We start from the raw sequence: 20,665 nt of genomic DNA, 5'->3' as shown, positions 1-20,665 counted from the left end.
TACGCACTTATCCTTTCAAACATTATGTGTGAACCTTCAATGTGAGGCTAAAAGTCCTAGGTTGATTCACTTATTACATATTATTTATTGAGATAATGAGGTTCAGTTTTTCAATGTTATTCATTTTCAATGTTGCTAGCACCAAAAACTCTATGAGCAATGGTAAACTTGGCAGGATCAGTATAGGAGGAAAATAAGATGCCAAAACACACTTATCAACAGTACATCTTCTCCTCAAAATCTTGCAAGCAGCACAAGAACTCATAACAACAACTTGAGGAGGACCTTGAGGTAATAGTGGTGGTGAATTAGATCAAGTAGGAGAATTATGAAAAAATGGAGCAATGAAAGTGTCACTAGTAGTTTGTATGTGCATTTGAAGTAATGGAATAAGGACTCATTGTGTTTTTTTTTTTCAACTTCTACTTTTATGACCATTTTTTTTTTTAAAAAAACTAACATATATCTAAATTACTACTTTAATTATTGATTATTACTACTTCCTTTTTGTTCCATATATCTAAATTTATTGGTATGAGATTTGCTTCTCAATTCACTACATCCTCTTTATTACAACTCCAATATTATCCAACAAAAGACATTGACTTTTGAGGAAAATGATGAACTCCGCAACTTATTAATAACCCTTTTAAGCATGTCTGCGAGTGCGATCTAGCCAATTAACCGTGCTGACAACTTGTCTTTGCAGTGTACGGTGGTTCACTGTACACTCACGCTCGACTCTCTCGAAATCCTAGCAGAGCCAAAGTTTCCATTTTTAGTAGGAAATGTTAATTCTTACTTTTGTGAAAAAAATTAAATAAATACTACTTTAAAAATATCGATAATTAAGTAATTGAAAAAAATATCAAGTTGACAAATATTTGTTTTATAGTGTCTAGCTATTTTCTTAAAGTTATTTTCTGCACTAAAAATAAATAAGTACATATTACTTTTTGAAGTAAAAAAAATGAAAGTTATTTTCTAAAAGTTTAGTTAAAAATAAAGGATATATATAGAATACTTTGTTTGTAAGACTTAGTTTAATTAATGTTGATCGTTAGATTGAACATTTTCATCCATATTTAAATTTGAAATCTCACATATGTGTAATGTATATGAATCTTGTGCATATTTGCCACAATTCATCTAAAGACAAAAACAAAAAGGAATATGCTACAACTTTAAGTATTGTTTTACTTTCTAGAAGTAAACATCTTCACAAGTCACAAAATGAAGAAGATGAAAATGCAAACTCCGGCTGCTGAGAGCTAGAGCTGGCTGCTTGTATTGTTTTACTTCTTGACAAAATGATAATGATACATCCATAAAATTGACGGAGGGATATAATAACAAATCAACTTGCCTAAAAGAAAGGCAATAAATAACGAAATCAACCAAAATAAACCAAATCTTGGAATTGATTGAGTGATTGGTTATTGAGAGAAATTATATTCGCTGTTAATATGTGAATGGACTTATTTAGCTGCTCCTATCACCTATTTAGCAAGATCCATCAAGAAATTATACGCAAATTGACTTTGTCGACCTTTTGTGAATTCATGGAAACGTGAAAAAATTGGTTTTGTGATTAGTTGCTATATATAGACTTTATTGTCTCTTTCTTTTATGAAATATATTAATTTTTAATGAAAACTATTAATGTATTTATCAACGAGGGTCTACATTACTCCTTGATGAATTGAGAGTAATTTACCTCATGACAACTTGAGTTCGATTTTTGAACGAAATAGATGGAGATCACATATTAAATAAAAGAAATGGAAAAGTTTGATGTTTTTGAGATAAAAATGGTAATTAATTGTAAGAATAAAAGTGACATTTTTCTTTGATATGGGTAGATAATTGGAAATTCATCAAGGGTAATGTAGAAAAAATATCTACGCATGATTTTTTTCTCTAAACATTTTTTTTTTGAAATATTATATTTTTATCAAAGAAACATGAAAAGGCTAGACAAATTAGTGTCCTCATTTCGCAATATTTTATTTGTTTTTGAGAGGGTTTCACAATATTTTATATTCTTTTTTAAAAGAATAATTTAGATGCATTGTCGGTATAAAGCTTTCACAACATAGTTTTTTTTTTTTTTTTACACTTTTTATGTATATGAATTAAATCCATATGTCTTCAATAAATTAACAAATTTAAGTATTTTGGTATATTTGTTTACTAAATCAATAAATTATTTATCATTTTTTTGAATGAATGAGAAATATTATTTCATAAGAAAAAAAAGCATCCCTTCATTGTTTTTAGTTATTATAATTTTTTAAATGACAAAAAATATTTCGAAAAAATTGTAGCTATTAAGTAAAGGGTTTTTGTTAATGACTGTCCCCGATACACTCTTTAAACATTTTTAATAAAGAAATTATTTTTAAAAAAAGTAAAAACTTCAATTTCTAATGCAATAAATGTGATTTTTTCTATATTACCCTCTCTTGTTTAGAGGGTATTTACCCTCTCATGATATCAACCAATCAAAATATAATATACATTGACAACATTAAATGCCATAAATGAGTCAATTTTTTCTAAAAAAAAAATCAATTATAATCATAAGGTAACTTTTAATACTTTTAATTTTATTTAATTATAGACATGATTACATTAGAGGTCATTTATCTTATTTATTTCTAAAACTTTGGTCATTTATCTTTATTTTTTTCGTTTAGGTCTTTTATCTCTTATAAAAGCACATATACATTCTTTTTCTCATATTTTTTATAAAAGAAATACATAATTTTATTTTTTAAAATATATTTTTATTAAAAATGAAAAAAATCCATAAATATGATGAAGATGTTCATCATCTTCATCTTCTTCCTTTGAATCAAAAAAATTTCTACACAAATATCATGAATTAATGTTATATTCACCTCAAATCTTCTTTTAAACACAAAAATCATAATCCTGTAGAGAAAGAGATTTAGTTTCCTCGCAAAAAAAAAAAAAAAAGGATTGTCACACCGTATATTATTATTATTATTTTATAACTCAATATTCAAACCCGACATAAAAATAACCCCAAGAGCAGCTTTGCACATCCATTTTGTTGTTTCCAGAACAATCTTAACTTTCGTAAAGCCTAACCCTTCCGTCAGTGACCAAGCCTCCACCATCCGCCTTGCAACATTTGTGAAATTAAGGTTTTGATTTTTGTGTTTAAAAGAAGATTTGAGGTGAAAATAACATTAATTCACGATATTTTGAGATATATTTTAGTAGAATTTTTTTTTTATTTAAAGAAGATGATGAAGATTCAAAGGAAGAAGATGAAGATGATGAACATCTTCATCATATTTCAGGATTTTTTTTCATTTTTAATAAAAAATGAGAAAAAAGATGTATATGTGCTTCTAAGAAAGATAAAGGACCTAAACGAGAAAAAAAATAAAGATAAAGGACCAAAGTGTTACATATAAATAAGATAAAGGACCCATAATGTAATAGCCTTAATCATATTTAGGTATTCAATCTTAGTTAATTTACACTACAGGATTGGCTTAGAACAATTAAAATTTCACATCAAATTTCTTTCTTCTGAATGTCCTTAAATTTATCAGTTATATTCATAAAATTTCTTCTTCCCATTTTGATTGTTCAATTTTGTCGTCCCCAACTGCCACATTTTTCAATTTTCGTGAGAATCATCGTCGTTCGTTTGATTCCAAATATCGTGAGAATTGTCGTTATTTCCAGTACCACGTCAGGTATGGTGACTTGATTTTTCTTTTTTATTTGATTTTTCTTGGTTGTGAGGTAGTTAATTATAACAATTGAGTAAGTCATCTGTTGTACTTTGAGGGCTGCTAGCAGGTGTTGCCGTTGTGATGTTGTGGGAGTCTGCTAGCATTTTTTTGGTTGCTGCTGAAATAGTTATGTGATGAGGCTTTTGTTCTTTTGTTTGGACTTAAAGGCTTTGGCTGATAGTGAGGCAGATCTATGCGTGTTTTCAGATTTTATTAGGTTGACTACTTAAATAAGAAAAAGTAAGTCACGATACCTGACGCAGTTCTAGAAACAATGACAATTCTCACTATAATTGGAAACTACGGCAGTTTGGAACGACAAAATTGAACAAATCAAAATGGGAAGAAGAATGAAAAAGAAACAAGAATTGATCAATAGGAAAGAATAAAGAAGAAGAAATTTGAATGAAGGAGATGTTTTTGTTCTCACGTTCGGGGTTCTAGAATGGAAGAAATTTTATGAATGTAAGTGATGAATTTAAGTACATCCAGATGACAGAAATTTGATGTAAAATTTTATTTGTTATAAGTCTTATGGTGTAAATTAATTAAGATTGAACACCTTAATATAAAAAAAAAAAAATCATTTACTGTTTCAATAAAAAATTAAATAAAAATTAAAAGTATTAAAAGTTACTTTATGATTAAGATTAACTCTCCTTAAAAAAATGATTAAGATTAACTCTTTATTTTTAGAAAAAATCTACTCATTTATTTGACATTTAATGTTACCTATCTATATTACATTTCGATTGGTTGATATCATGATAGGGTAATTACCCTCTAAACAAGAGAGGGTAACATAGGCCTCACAATGTATATTACATTTTGATTGGTTGATATCATGAGAGGGTAAATACTCTCTAAACAAAAGAGAGTAATTTAAAAAAAACCATATCGAAGGCACTCGTTAGCATTTTTCTTAAGTTAAAGATTAAATGCATTGTACATGTTAAGTTGCCACCATAGAAATTCTCCAAAATAAAGTTGTGATTCGACCACATTTTCTTCTAGTTTTTATATAATTACAATTGTATGCATGATCCTCCAAATATTTATCTTAATTTATATAGATTGATCGAGAAGACAAATCAAACAACAATTATATAAAGGATAATGTTCTTGAAAAATATGGAGAAACTAGACAAAGAAAAATTAAATACAAGCCAAAGAAAAATCAAATCAAAAGAAGAAAAAAAACAAGCATATGACTGATCAAACGGTTGAAATGCATTAATTGTTAGACTTGAGATTACGTACGTAGAAGAGTGTCGTGTGACTTCGTTTATCTCTCTCTCTCAAAGTCTATAAATTGTACCCCATATGCTTCTACAATGAAACACACAAAAAAGAGAAAATGGTGAGCACACAGAGAACTTTGAGCTTGTTGGTTTTGTGTTTCCTTGTGGGAACGATGTTAGTGAATGGTCAGAGTGCAAACAACGTTAGGGCAACATACCACCTTTACAACCCTCAGAATATTAACTGGAACTACAACACTGCCAGTGTTTACTGTGCTACATGGGATGCCAACCAGCCCTTGTCATGGCGTCAAAAGTATGGCTGGACTGCCTTTTGTGGACCCCAGGGCCCTCATGGCAGAGACTCTTGCGGCAAGTGCTTGAGGGTATGACCACTTTACTCATTTTAGAAAAAATTATCGAAATATACGAGTTTATTTCGTTAATTTATTTGAGTTTATTTGCTGACATAAGTACATATGAAATCGTTAAAGAGAGTTGACCTAGACACATTTATAATTAGTGCCATGAACCGTTTTCGACTTGTTTCTACCAACTCTACGCTACGATAGTTATGAAAATAATTTATATTTTAGGGAGTATATACGAAACAACTTATGACATGTTTGCGAGATGTTTTGTCCAAAACAAGATCTTTATATTCATCTCAGTTTTAGTTAAATTAAATAATTAAATTAGCAAGGAAGAGTTTCTTTATTGTGAAGATGTGGTAGCAAAAATATTAAAGCTATACAATTGAGTTTTCTAATATTATTGCACTGCCTTCTACTCCATATATTGGGCTGTCTTTACACTACAGTCTATGTGTATGATTTTGATGTAATGTTTTAATATAATGGATTGAATTACCTTTTACTCTTGAATAATAATATTTTTGCTTAAAAAATCTCTAGTGCGATACAAAAACAATGGAGTACTAGCCAACAAAGATTCAAACACTAAGTTTTTCTGTGTGGCTTTTTGTGGACTTGTAAATGGACTTAATTATGATCAATTAGTTAGTCAAGGATATTATTATTTTTACTCTTGATAGTTGAATTAATTTAGTGGTGATGACTAATGATGCAGGTGACAAATACTGCAACTGGAGCTCAGGCAACAGTAAGAATAGTGGACCAATGTGCCAATGGTGGGTTAGACTTGGATGTGAATGTCTTCAATCAAATTGATACCAATGGACAAGGTTACCAGCAGGGTCACCTTACGGTTAACTATGTCTTTGTTAACTGTTAAATAATGCGAATTAATCACTCTTTGTGATGATAATAAGTTAAACTACTGTCTAATAATACCATAAATAAAACAAGCGGTGCTACACGTAACTTGGATGAATATATATTCTCGTGTGTCTTGTTCTTATTCATTTACTATATAACTTGCTATTTTGGATTTTATCCTCTCTCACATATCGGAAAGAAGAAGATTCGAAGCTAGGCATATCATTTTTTTTTTCTTCAGAAGCTCGGTTAACTCGTATCATTAATAAGAAAAGGTTCAATACAAGTAGGAGAATATTTAAAAATTTGGTGACTAGCCCAAAAAAAAACAATTGTCCTAACTAAAGTATGAGTTGCCATGTTCGCTTATCGTCTAATAAATTTCACCGATAACTGGTTCTTAATAGCAGAAATTATTGCATAAAATTCAGAAGCTTCATGTCGTTGCGTTGAAAGGGCATTAACCAAATTACTAGAATCTTATTCAAAAATCACTATATCCCACCCCTTAGCATGGGCAAAACGGATAGCTATCGCCTCTCCCTCTAAAACCAACGTATGTGATTGTCGCGGCATCGTTTGCGCTGCTACAAACTGTCCTCCCGAATCACGAAGGCACAACTATAGAGAATAATTTCTCAAGCCGGATAGAACTTCTATAGATGACAAAATTCCCACTCTATGGGTAGTAATTCGCTAACGACATTCAATTGACATGTGCATGCATGTTTTTTTATAACAAATTAAAATTTGCTTTTTTATATAATTATTTTCATTTTTCTTTAGTCCACATGAACTTAACTCAGTTAGTAGGAACATTGCATAATATATGCAGAGGCTGAGGTTCGAACCCCGAATATCAAAACTGATTCACATTAAGATGTGAATTTCTTGCTATTATGCTACTTGACAAAAAAAAAATTAAAAAAATTAAATTAAATTAATTAATTAATGGCCAACAATTATTTTGTGTACAAATTATATTTGCCAAAATGTTTTTTTAATGAAAACAATAAAGTGATATAAAAAAGAAGACGAAATTGACAAGCAACCCCGGCACGATCGTCCGGGCTCGATCGATAATTTTTGTACATTAGGTCGAACCCAATAGCCCATTAACACACTAACAAAAAATATCATTGGGGAAACATCCCAGGAAAAGAAACGCACGCTTAGATTCCAGAAAAAGAAAACACAAGTTTCCGCTTTTTGCACTTGCGAATTTTAAAAAGACTTAAGAAAGATACTGAAGAGGGAATTTCTGGTTGAATGAAAAATTCAAGGAGAAAAATGAGTTAATCTAAAACGGGATACATGAAGAGTGGAGTGTGATGTGCGTTGATGATAATTAATGAATACTTTTTGTTGGAACTGATGAAGACCAAAATAATGTATTTATTACTAAAAATATTAATTACGATTTATGGATAAGTGAAACAAACAAGTATATTGTTTTGGGAAAAGTTTTTTTTTTTTGTTTTGACAAATTGAAGGGCACTAATGGTATGTTTGTTTCAAGGGAAAGAAAGTGATGAGGAAAGAAAGGTTAGGGAAAGAAAATCTTTCTGTTGTTTGGAACTCCCTAAAAAGGTAAGGAAAGAAAGAATTTTTGTGGAACCCACGTTGAAAACTTTTCCACCCACAATTGAACGGAATGCTTGAAGAATACTGGTGTTTTGTTCAAAATATCAAGAATGCCCCTATTTTTATTCTTTACTCATTTTATTATGGGTTAAATATATTTTTGGTCCCTATAAATATACCAACTTTTCGATTTAGTCTCTCTAAAATTTTCCTTCAACTTTTAGTCCTATAAAATTTTGAATCACTACTTTTGGTCCCTATTTTAAAGTAAATTTTAGTATTTTTTAATGAAATTGTACAGAAATGTGTAGAATATTGTAAAAACATTTCCCAAAAAAAATTAGAATTTTTTAAGTAAACATAAATTATATATGAATTTTTAACCATAAATAATATAAAAATTCATATTAAATTTATGTTTTTTTTAAAAATTCTAATATTTTTTGGGAGAGATTATTATAATATTATGAATTTTTATTAAAAATTTGATTCAAAAATATGAATTCTACATATGAGTTTACTTTAAAAGAGGGACCAAAAGTGAAGATGGAAAATTTTTTAGGGACTAAAAGTCGAAGGAAAATTTTAGAGGGACTAAAACAAAAAGTTGGTATATTTATAGGGACCAAAAACATATTTAACTCTTTGATTATTTCAGTTGTTGTCTTTTTTATTTGTTTTTGGTCAAGTCTTTTTTCATTTTTTATTTCAATTCAACGCTAGCTTCTTTTTTTTTTTTGGAAATAATTTACTGCCTAACGTTTTGTCAGTACATGTGGTTGTTTTATGCCGCATTTATTTTTCCACAAAAACTATAAACAATTAGTTTATAAATACTAACATTATTTTTGTTTAAAGGTATTAATGTCAATTACTAAATTTTGGTCTTTCTTTTCTCCAACTTTCTATTCCACATTCTCTTGTACCAAACAACCAAAACAATCCCTTACTTTCTACGATCTTTCTTTCCTTAGACAATTTTTTCTTTCTCATTCTTTCCTTTCACTTTCTTTGTGCATCCAAACAAACCTAAAGTTTTGGGAAAAGTTATTAACAATACATTTGCATTATTTGCTTCATAAAATAAATGTGATGATTCTAATATTTTTTTAAATTTTATATAGTTATTACTTTGGATGAAATTTCTTAAGATTTACTAATAGCTTACATTAGGGATGGCAATGGGTATTCAATGGGTAGGGAATTATAGTACCCATCCCTATACCTGCGTTTGTAAAAAATATTCGTACCCTCGTGGACAACAACTTTAGTGTCATTCCCCATACCCTGTGGGCACCTAAGTGCCCATACCCGCACCCATTACCCGCAGTTTAACTCTGAAAAGACAATAAAAAAGCACCACAACTGAAATACAACTATGATCCAGAAAATTTCAAATCAACTCATAAAATAGTATGAATGGTAGTATTTAACCAAATAAAAAAAAGTATGAATGGTAGTATTTTGCGGGTACCCATTAGGCCTGTGTCCAATTGACTTCCCTTTATAAATATGAGATTCGAGAAATAGTTACCTGGAAGCATAAGAGATGGATAACAAAAGGCAACGAAAGGCAGGCAGGCGGCAGAGATTCAACGCAACAAGAGACTAGGTTTAGGTTACTGTAATAAGCAATTTTTAGGTTTAGGTTTAAGCTTAAATAGTTAGGTAAATTAATTATTATATTATATAAAAACATAATGCGAGTTGCAGGGCTGGGTAGTATAGTGCCCATACCCATGCCCGTACCCTTTTAAGTTTGCGGGTAGTTACCCGGACCCATGCCCATATCCATGAAAGCGGGGTTTTACCCTATCTATTGCGGGTGCCCATCGGACCTGGGTAAAATGACTTGATGATATGTTACACCGAGCGGGAGATATTCAAGTCACTTGATGATGTTGATGTTATTCGAACATTCACCGAAAAGAGGTCTCGGAAAGGACATTTACCTCCTAATTTTATTTTGCACGCTATAGATAGATTATATTTCATCTCTCGTATTTCAAACTGTACTATTATAGAAAAATGACGATCCTCTTTTATTTTGATTTATGACTATTATTATATATTATGTCACATGTGAATTTACGATAAATTTTTCGCCTATGCTCTATAAATTTTTTGGTTCCGCCACTGTTTGTAAGCTTAGTTCAATTGATAAAATATTTCATAATATATACAAGGGTCGGAGATCGAACCCTAGACAACTCTCTTATTCACCTTAAAAATTGAATTTATAAGCATTAAACTACTTAAAATAAAAATAAAAATGAACACATGTCAAGTCAAGAAAAGAAATTAGAGGGGGAAATGATGTTTTTGTCATTGTGCTATTCCTTTATTTTCTCGCTAGCCCTTTATTTTCTCAAGTCTATAGTAGATAGATGTATCTATACATGTCGAATTAACACTGTAATAATTCTTTCCTCAAAAAAAAAAAAAAAAAACACTGTAATAATTCTCAAAAATAGTTGTTATTTAAACACATCTTCTTTTTTTTTTTGGTACAAAACACATCTTCTTCTAGTCTTTATTTACAATTGTATGCATGGATTCTCTGAACATTTATCTCGATTTATATAGATTGATTGTGAAAATAAATCAAACAACGACTATATAAAATGTTCTTGAAAAATATGGAAAAACTAGACAAAGATAAATTAAATACAGGCATATGACTCAGTCAAGAAAAGAAACACATTATTACTTGATAGACTTTAAGTTTACGTACGTAGAATAACGTCGTACGTGTGACGTCACTTATCTTTCTCAAAGTCTATAAATTTGAACACCAAGCTTCTACTATGAAACACGCACAAAAGAGAAAATGGAGAGCACACAGAGAAAGTTGAGCTTGTTGGTATTTTGTTTCCTTGTGGGAATGATGTTAGTGAGTGGTCAGAGTGCAAACGGTGTAAGGTCAACGTACCACCTTTACAACCCTCAGAATATTAATTGGGATTACAACAGAGCCAGTGTATACTGTGCTACCTGGGATGCAAACCAGCCCTTGGAATGGCGTAAAAAGTATGGTTGGACTGCCTTTTGTGGACCCCAGGGCCCTCGTGGTAGAGACTCTTGCGGCAAGTGTTTGAGGGTATGTGTCGTACTTACTCATTTCAGAAATATTTATCAAAATATACGAGCTTATTTCATAGATTTATTTAAGTTTATGTGCAGACAGACATAAGTATATGTAAGATCGTTAAAAAAGAGTTGACTTAAACACATTTCATAGAGTTCTTAAACGCATTTTTATGAGATGTTTTATCTGGGGACAAGATCTTTATATTCAACTCATTTTTAATTAAATTAAATATTTTTTCCGTTCTATAATAAGTGAGTCATTTAAAAAAAAAAAATTAAAAAAATGATAAATTTCACTTCTTAATACAATATTAATTAATTTCTCGATAGACCTTTGCTCCATTACGGACCATTTCGATCATTATACTATATTGATAGGGGGTGCGAAAGCGAGACGGTCTCTTTTGAACTTAATTTAGTTTTCCTGTGTGAGTTATCTGACAAGAGTGAAATGACAGGTTTTTTAATTATAAGGAAAAATCGACGTCTCAGTTGTTTGATATGGTTAAATATTTGTCTTTGTGGTGGCTGAAGCATAAGACTTTAAATGTTTCAGTTGAGTTTGCCAATTGGTGGCAGCCCCCTTTTGATCATTTGGGTGTTGGTTAATTGTAATGTTTTGTTTCTTTTTTATAGTACCCTATTCTTTAATGGATGTTGGTTAATTGTTGTGTATTTGAACTTTCTGCTTCTTTTCGACACACTTTGTGCTGAGGAGGTGGCTTTTCGTGGTGTTTAATATATCACATTTTGACTTGTTCAAAAAAAATAAAAATTTCATCATTCTCAATTCAATATACTTTATATTGCATTTATGATAATAAGAAATGCACTTATTAATATTTGATAAGACACTCAAAATTATTTTTCTCGTTCTTTCACTTATACATTTTTTTTAATATTTATAAAATGAACAAAAGACTCGCTTATAATGGAACGAAGGGAGTAGTTAAATTACCAATGAAGAGTTGATTTATTGCGACCATGTGTAGTAGCAAATATATTAAAGATACATAATTGAGTTTTCTAATATTAGTGTGCTCTAGCCTGTAATCCATATTGGGCTGTCTTTACTCTTTAATCTATGTGGATGATTTTGATTTAATGTTTTAATATAATGGATTGAAATATCTTATACTCTTGAATAAGTAATTTTTTTGCTTAAAAAAAATCTCTAGTGCGATTCAAAATCAAACTAGCCAACAAAGATTCAAAGTTTTCTGGGTGACTTTTTGTTGACTTCTAAATGGACTTAATTCAAGGAGATTTTTTTGTTTACTTTTGATAGTTGAATTAATAATATTAGTGGTGATGATGCAGGTGAAAAATACTGCAACTGGAGCTCAGGAAACAGTGAGAATAGTGGATCAGTGCGCCAATGGTGGACTTGACTTAGATGTGAATGTCTTCAAACGAATTGATACCAATGGACAGGGTTACCAGAAGGGTCACCTTATAGTTGATTATGTCTTTGTTAATTGTTAATTAACGCGAATGAATCCCTCTTTGGGATGATAATAAATTATATTACTGCCTCCTTCAAGAAAAAGTTATACACTGCCTAATAATACTATAAATAAAACAAGCAGTGCTACATGTATACTTGGATGAATCTATATTCTTGGGTCTTAGTACTTATTTATCATTTACTATATATAACTTGCTATTTTGGATTTTATTCTCTCACACACATATTTCAGGGGACATTGGAAAGAAGTAAATTTCAAAGTTAGGCATTTCATTTATCATTTAATTATGAACAAATAACTTCTTAATTTTAAGCCTTTTGTGAGTTTTTCAACAAAAAAAACTCCTTAATTTTAAGCCTATATATATAATTCGATTAGATGAAATAGATAACCGATTAAGATATTAAATATTGACTTAGCCCTCTTTGTAATAACCCTCTCAAAAATAGAATACATCAGAGGCTGGGCATTATCCCTCTTTTTTTTTTGATCTTAGATGAAGTGGTAATCCACTGAAAATAAATTCACACACAACTGTGAGGTTCCGGGTTCGAACCCAGGTCACAACGTCCAGCCTTACAATTTCGGCATTTACCAGTTGAGCTAGGACTTCTAGAAGAGCATTATCTCTCTTTATAATAAAAAAAGAGCGTTGTTATTTCCAATGAAAATAGATTTCAAGGTTATGACTTGATAAAATCTAAGTAGAAGGCCATGAAAGTTTTGTGGGCGACATTGGTAGGATATAAATATCTTAAGTTAATATGATGCACTATTAGAATATTTTTGTTGAATACTTAATCACTTCAAGATCCAATTCATGAGATTGAAGGTGACTTCTCTACCCGTATCAATCTGGAGTTAGCTAAAATCATATCGTGAAGTAGCTGATGATAATCGTGCATATAACATTGGCATGCCTTGATGATATATGAACCTTTTGCAAAAATTTCGGAGATTAAGAAAGTTGGTTGTAGTATTAAATTTGTATGTAATTATTATTGTTTTTATAATTTTATCCTTAAGAAAGAAAATTAATTTATGTTTTCAACATAATATTTATTGTTGATTGAAGAAAAAGATGCAAAATAAATAAAGATATGTTGGTAAAGAAATAATTAATGTACTTGGAAATATCAAATGATCTTATAAGGGACAATTTTTTTCTCAAAAGAATCTTATTATTAGGGACGGAAGTACACAGTATGTGATTATGTGTTTATAGTATTTCGAATGTTGACATTCATTTGTTTCCCTTGTGGTTCTACATATCATTTATGTGGTAAATAAACGAGTTAAGCTCACCAAAACAGATAAGTTTTTAATCTCCTCTATAAACATATCAATTTTTATTTTTTTTTAAATTCTTTAAACAATGGTCTTTTAAATATTTTCAACCAACATTTTATGTCTCTGTTTTTAAGTTAGCTCATTTGTATCATTTATATTTTTGAATGAGTTTTTACAACCATGTTTAAAATATTATAACCATTCTCCCAAATAAATTTATAATTTTTTAAGAAAAGATAACTTAAATATGAATTTTTAAGTGCAAAACAAAACATAAAAATGCATATTAATTCACCCATTGTCAAAAAATTATAAACTTTTGCAAGAGAAAATTTTATAATGCATTAAGCATGAGTGAAAAAATATAAAAGATACACATCAGTTTATTTAAAAACATAAATAAAAAAATGTTGACTGAAAATATTTGAAGGATCATTATTTGGAGAAATTTATAAGGACAAAATGCTTATTTAAGTGACTTCTTAAACACATAATCACATAACATATTATCATCAAGGCATATGATTCAAGTGACTTATAGTATTTAGAGTTTATGTGATTTTAATTAAAAAAAATTGTCAAGTAGTTTAATAGTTGGAAATTCATTCTATAAGATAAATAAATGAAGAATTCGAAGTTTAAACTTCGAGTATTGCACATTACATGCAATATTTTTATCAATTGAGTTATTCCTACATGAACGACTTCTTAATCTATTCTAAAAGTTATTATTTGGACCAAATTGTCTCGTAATTTTGTCTTTTTTAAGTTAGTTACTTTTAGGGTAAATTGTGTCACACTAAGCCATAAGTCTCTATCTGTTGGTCAGAAGAACTATTCTCTCCCCTGAGTGCAAGCAATTTGAGGTTGGGCTAAGGTGAGGATAATTGACTAGTGCACCACGTCCAAGTGGGTCACTAGGAAGTACTCCCTCCGATCTCAAATATAAGAAAATATTCTTTTTTTAGGATCATTGAATAATTAATGTATCTGCTTTACAATGTAGATCAGATACATTAATTATTCAACGAACCTAAAAAATGAATCTTTTATTATATTTGAAACCGGAAGGAGTATCTTTTCAACAGGCTGAATATGATATTTATCTCAGATTCTGACGTTTTCATGGGAAGTCCGAAGTAAAGATGAAAGCTTAATTTTGGGGGGAGAGGAGAGGACAAGAGATGAAAATCTTTATTTTAATTTTTAGAAGAGCTATGCTATTCGTAGCGAACAAATGCATCACGAAGGTACTGCGAATTAATGGCAACCGTTGGATCTTTTGGACAAAATGGTATACATGGGTAGATGAAAATGGAGAGATGTTATACGCTACACTGTTACATTTGTCGTGTGTTCATCTGAATTATATTTTTGGGAAAAGTAGCATTTTCTTTTTTAGAATATTATTATGAAAACATAAAAGGATTTAATGAATTTATTTAAGTCCTCCAAAATCTTCTTCCACGATAATTTTTTAAATTCTCAAATAAAGAGAGAGATTTAATTATAGCAGGAAATAAACCTTCAATTTAAATTGGAGATTATCATTTTTTATTGACTTATTTGATTTAATGGTCTCTTAAATAATTTCAAATTTTTATTTTGGTCCCACAATTAATAAAACGTACATTTTGGTCCTCACTTTTTCCTTCGTTTGCCAAATAAATCCCCTGGCTGTTAAGTTTAACCCTAAATGTCTATGGTGGACCAACCTTAAGAGTGATCCACCATAGACCTTATTAAATTTTTTATTTTAAAACCGTTTGATCTTTTTTTGAAAGGATGACCATTGAATTACGCAGGTCTATTTTATCTTACGATGAACCATTAACATCTAATTAATTATCTCTTTCTTCGTCTTCTTCCTCACTCTTATTCATTGTCTTCAACATAATTTTCATCAACACCATCATCATTTGCCCAAAAACATCAACCACTATCAACAGCAACAACATTATTGCCATCGATCTCTATTGATTCCTCACATCACTATCATAAATTATTTTCAAACCTTAATTTTTTCCAGCAGCATATGATTCTAGATCTGAAAGAACAAAAAAAATTCCAACAACATATGATTAAAATCATTTTTTGTTAAACAGCTTAATATTATGGATAGAACATAAACAAAGCCAGAAAATTACACCACCACACAATAAATAAAAATGATAATCATATGGAAACCGCGACCTTTGTGTTTTTTGTGAACGGGGGTAATGGCTGATTTGAGATTGGGATGTGGAGGAAAAGCTTGGCATGTTGCTATTTTGCATTTTCAGAATCTGAGACCTTTAAAATCCGAATTAGAATTCTCAAAATCCAATTATACAAATTGTGTTTCGATTCAGATCTGAAAGAACGTGAATCATTGTTTGTATTTTGGGATTAAACCCAAGTATTCACTACAAACTCACTACAAAGCTCTCGTTTTTTCTCATATGGGTAATCTTATCATCCATCACCTATCTAACGTGATAAATTAACCATGGGCAACGTGTTCCTTGATTTTTGGATTAAACCCACTCAGTTATTGGAGAAGCAAAGAAAAGGGGAAGAGGAAGAGAATGGGGATCATGAAATTGATGGTATTGAAAAAGAGATTGGTGAACGTTTGTTGAAGCTGAAGAATAAAATTAATAGTGTTTTGTTTGATGATTTTTTTTCCTGGTTTTTTTTCTTTCTTTTTTTCATGAGTCCTATGAAGATGATGAAGAACACAAGGGAAGAAGCCTATTTTCTGGGTTTTTTGCCACATGGGCTCTTACTAACAAAAGTTTTAATTATTTAAACAGAGGAAAAAGTGAGGGACTAAGACGTGTGTTTTGTTAATTACAGGACCAAAATAAAAATTTGAAATTATTTAGAGGACCAATGAATCAAATAAACCTTTTTTTTTTATTTTACCTTTTCTCTTCAATTTTTCTCTCTCTTCAAAATACCTCAATCAACTCTCTTCATGAACTTCCAAACATAGTCTCAATTGTCAACTATCAATTTGTTAATTGAAGTGATTCATATAGAGTAGTTGAATGAATCAATGCAGCCTAGTAATAGATTGAACAAGTGGTGCTTAATGGATAGACCTCCGTCCTAATTTATAAGCAAAAAACACTAATTCACACTTATTAAGAAAACTAACACTTAATTATTTGAGGTATAATTTTTTGTGCTCTCCTTGAAATAAGTTTTATGGAAAGATGTAATAATAATTTTCATTGATTAAAAATTATGGAGAAAATAAAAAAGAGAACAAATTGAATGCAATTTGTATTTAATTTTACATTGAAAAAGATGATTTGTTTGAAAAAACATAATAATAGCATAAAAGTTGATTTTTTTTGCTTATATTTTGAGACAAAGAATATGAGATTTTTTTTCTTATAATAGGGTGCGAGTAGTACTCAAGTAGTGGTGTATTAATTTGCAACTTAAAATTCATAGTTCTCTCTCATAACTGTAGTATTATTAAATCGGGACTAAGCATATAATTTTTTGAATTAAATATGTTTTTGACATTTATTTATATAAAATAAAATCATATTTTTTAGTCATTGTAAAATTTTTTGTCAACATTTTTAGCCCTTATAAAATTATTCATTAGTATTTTTAGTCCCTGTAGTATTTTTTGTCGGCAATTTTGGTCCTTCAAATTGTTAAAGAAAAACGTCACATAAATTAAAAAATGTGATTTTATTTTATAGGGACTAAAACAAAATTCAAAATATCTATAAGGACGACTAGCATATTTAACCCTAATTTGTTTCCTCTAAACTTAAGCATATCATTAATTGAGTAAATACCACTCTCTCTCCGGTCTTATATATATATATATATATAATTTCACAACCTTAAAAAAAATTGTCTGGTCTAACGTCAGCCATAAAAACCATAAGATTTGTATAATATGTATAATATTGCACATATTAAAGGAACTAAAAGTATACTTGTTCAAAAAAAAGAACTAAAAGTATTAACTTTTTATTAAAAACAACATTTATTTATTAAAAAGTTATATAAAATAATTAAATAATAATTTTATTATTTTTTAATATAACTTTTATGAATTGATTGGATTGTCATCTATTAAAAATTGTTAATGGATTGATTGGATTTTTTGTTTGATTAGGATGGACATAATTTTATTGTTCGGGTTTTAGCGGATTTAAATAGATTAAAGAATTGTTTTGGTGTGTATACTCTAATTCAAATCAAACTTGTCCAATCCATCTATTTTGTCATCCCTAATTTATTGCAGGTGAGACACTTCAAAATCGATTCCTTCACCAATGGGAAAGCCTATACCACTTGTTGATTGCATCATAGAGTTAAGACCATCAACATCTAATAAAAATATAAACGAATAAAGATAACCCCCTATAATAAATCTTCTCGGTAAAGAGAATAATTCAGTAAGACTCCCATTAACTTTATAATGATTTCTTACTTACGTACTTTCTTTCTCTTGTACTTTCTTTCTCTTGTTAACTTTCTAGGCAACCTAATTAACAATAATTTCTATGAGAGAACTCACGATTTCTTTGATTCATATTGCCATTATTAGGACTTTCCTAATTAATCCGCATTTTAGATATTTTTTTAATGACAAATGTTAATAGTTAATTTATTAAATTAATATTTACTCCTTAATTTAAATTTGAATTTAGGACCATCAACTCATTTTTCTTTAATTCAAACCGGTTGAACCACCCAATTTAGATATTTTCTACATTGTTCTATATTTGATGTACTCCTATCAATATTACTAAAAAGATATGGATGATCAAGAAGACAAATCAAACTAGGACTATATAAAATGTTCTGGATTAATATTACGGGGAAACTAGACAAAGAAAAATCAACAAAATGAAACACACGCGCTAAATAAAATTCAAAGCAAAATAAAGTCAAGCATGGTAACGGTCCAAATCCATTGTTGGACTTGAGATTAATTAAGTGCAAAACATTAATCTCGTGTCGTGTGTGGTATATCTTTCTCCAAGTCTATATATTTGCACACAAACCTCTACAATGAAACACAAAAATTGAGAAAATGGAAAACACACAGAGAAAGTTAAGCTTGTTGGTATTGTGTTTCCTTGTGGGAACGATGTTAGTGAGTGGTCAGAGTGCAAACAACGTAAGGGCAACATACAATAATTACAACCCTCAGAATATTAACTGGGACTACAACACTGCCAGTGTATACTGTGCTACCTGGGATGCCAACCAGCCCTTGTCATGGCGTAGCAAATATGGTTGGACTGCCTTTTGTGGACCAGCTGGGCCAACAGGCAGAGATTCTTGCGGCAAATGCTTGACTGTATGTCCACTTTTCTCATTTTAGAAAAAAATATTTTAAAATACAAACCATTTTATACTCATTTATAAATTTATAAGGTTAATTAAGTTGTTACCACTAAACTCACATAATTATTTTGTGGTAAAAATTAAGTTATTTTCTTGGTTGCAGTAATTCAGTTTTATCATGTGTAAATTTGCACATGATAATAGAAAACCCTAATAATAATATTGTGGTGATGACTAATGATGCAGGTGACAAATACTGCAACTGGAGCTCAGGTAACAGTGAGAATAGTGGACCAATGCTCCAACGGTGGACTTGACTTAGATGTGAATGTCTTCAATCAAATTGATACCAATGGACAGGGCGTTCAGAATGGTCACCTTACAGTTAACTATAGCTTTGTTAATTGCGGTGATTAATTGATTCATTCAGCAGTGTGAATGAATCACTCTTTGTAATAAAAATTATATAAGTAGTACTGCTGCTTTCTTATAACACCATAAATAAAACTAATGAGTGGTGCTACGTGTATACTTTAATTGGATGAAATTTATGATGAATCTATACTTGTTCTTCTCTTGTTGTTTACTGTATATAACTTGCTATTGGGATTTCTTTTCTTGTCTAGTATCTCACACTCACACACATAACATGATTGCACTTGTGGCCGGAATGTCATGTCATGTGAAAGAGAGAGAAAAAAACATCTTCTTAATTTCAAAGTTAGCACTTAGCATACGATGAATTAATAATTTCTCTATTATAAGTCTATCACTTGCGCAGCTAACTATGAAAATAGTTTAGTGTCTTAGAAAAATCTGCTTCTATGTGAGAATTGTCTTTTACTTATGAACTCGTGTTCAGACTTCATACTATATTTCTTTTAATGTGAAACTCTTGACGGAATGCCGCTCAAATGATAATGCTAAAGAAAATTGATAATATGGCTTAGTTTATAATCCACAAGTAATATAATGTATCTACCATAGGTTTAGCCTGTAAATGTAATTATCCATTTTTTCTGGGAAAGCCACCTTACATAACCATGCACGTAAATAATGTCGCATTTTCATTTGGATTTCATTTTCCTTTTTACTCAATCTTTTTTTGGTGGTGTATCTTTTTTACTCAAATTATATTACGTGTGTACTTTAGTAAATACCTCATTTATTTATTTTGAAAATACCTCATTTATAATTTTGACCATCGCTAAAGAGACCAGGGCTGTTTCTGAGATTTTGGTGGCCTAGGAAGAACCTACAATTTGGATCCTAACCTAACTAATATATATATATATATATATAAATATCAAGAGAATTGTTCTTCTTCCATTTAAAATTGTCCATTCCCATAAAAAAAAATAAATAAATAAATAAACTGAATTTAAGTTAACTCACATAAGTGTATTTTCAACGTGAGTTAGACATTTTTCAGGGTGAGTTAACTTATGTAGCACGAGAATGAGCAAAAACAAATGGGAGAAGAGCAATTATCAAGCATCAAACTTGATAAAAAAAAAAAAAACTAAACAACTTTTTTAGAGCCTAATAGACCCCTAAAAAAAATTGAGCGCCCAAATTTCGTAATTATTTTTTGGGCTTAGGCCAGTCACCCTCTTTGCCCTACCTCAGATACGGCCCGCTCTAAAAGAGACTATGACCTAACTTTC

The 20,665-nt window shown here is 30.0% G+C and overlaps 3 protein-coding genes across 3 annotated transcripts; all 3 read left to right on the top strand.

Annotated features, from left to right (window-relative positions):
• The first annotated feature begins 5,101 nt into the window (after nt 1-5,101).
• Nucleotides 5,102-6,405, top strand: LOC25484636 (pathogenesis-related protein PR-4). The gene is made up of 2 exons (XM_013613522.3): nt 5,102-5,403; nt 6,107-6,405. The coding sequence occupies exons 1-2, from the start codon at nt 5,134-5,136 to the stop codon at nt 6,269-6,271; spliced, it is 435 nt and encodes a 144-aa protein (XP_013468976.1). The 5' UTR covers nt 5,102-5,133; the 3' UTR covers nt 6,272-6,405.
• Nucleotides 6,406-10,641: 4,236 nt separating this feature from the next.
• Nucleotides 10,642-12,602, top strand: LOC25484635 (pathogenesis-related protein PR-4). Its single transcript, XM_013613521.3, has 2 exons — nt 10,642-10,939; nt 12,250-12,602. The coding sequence occupies exons 1-2, from the start codon at nt 10,670-10,672 to the stop codon at nt 12,412-12,414; spliced, it is 435 nt and encodes a 144-aa protein (XP_013468975.1). The 5' UTR covers nt 10,642-10,669; the 3' UTR covers nt 12,415-12,602.
• A 6,103-nt stretch (nt 12,603-18,705) lies between these two features.
• LOC25484634 (pathogenesis-related protein PR-4) lies at nt 18,706-19,587 on the top strand. Its single transcript, XM_013613520.3, has 2 exons — nt 18,706-19,011; nt 19,245-19,587. The coding sequence occupies exons 1-2, from the start codon at nt 18,742-18,744 to the stop codon at nt 19,413-19,415; spliced, it is 441 nt and encodes a 146-aa protein (XP_013468974.1). The 5' UTR covers nt 18,706-18,741; the 3' UTR covers nt 19,416-19,587.
• Nucleotides 19,588-20,665: the final 1,078 nt, after the last annotated feature.

The sequence above is a fragment of the Medicago truncatula genome, chromosome 1 (assembly GCF_003473485.1).
Source record: "Medicago truncatula cultivar Jemalong A17 chromosome 1, MtrunA17r5.0-ANR, whole genome shotgun sequence".
Classification (NCBI taxonomy): domain Eukaryota; kingdom Viridiplantae; phylum Streptophyta; class Magnoliopsida; order Fabales; family Fabaceae; genus Medicago; species Medicago truncatula.
This window is presented reverse-complemented; position numbering and strand designations above follow the sequence as displayed.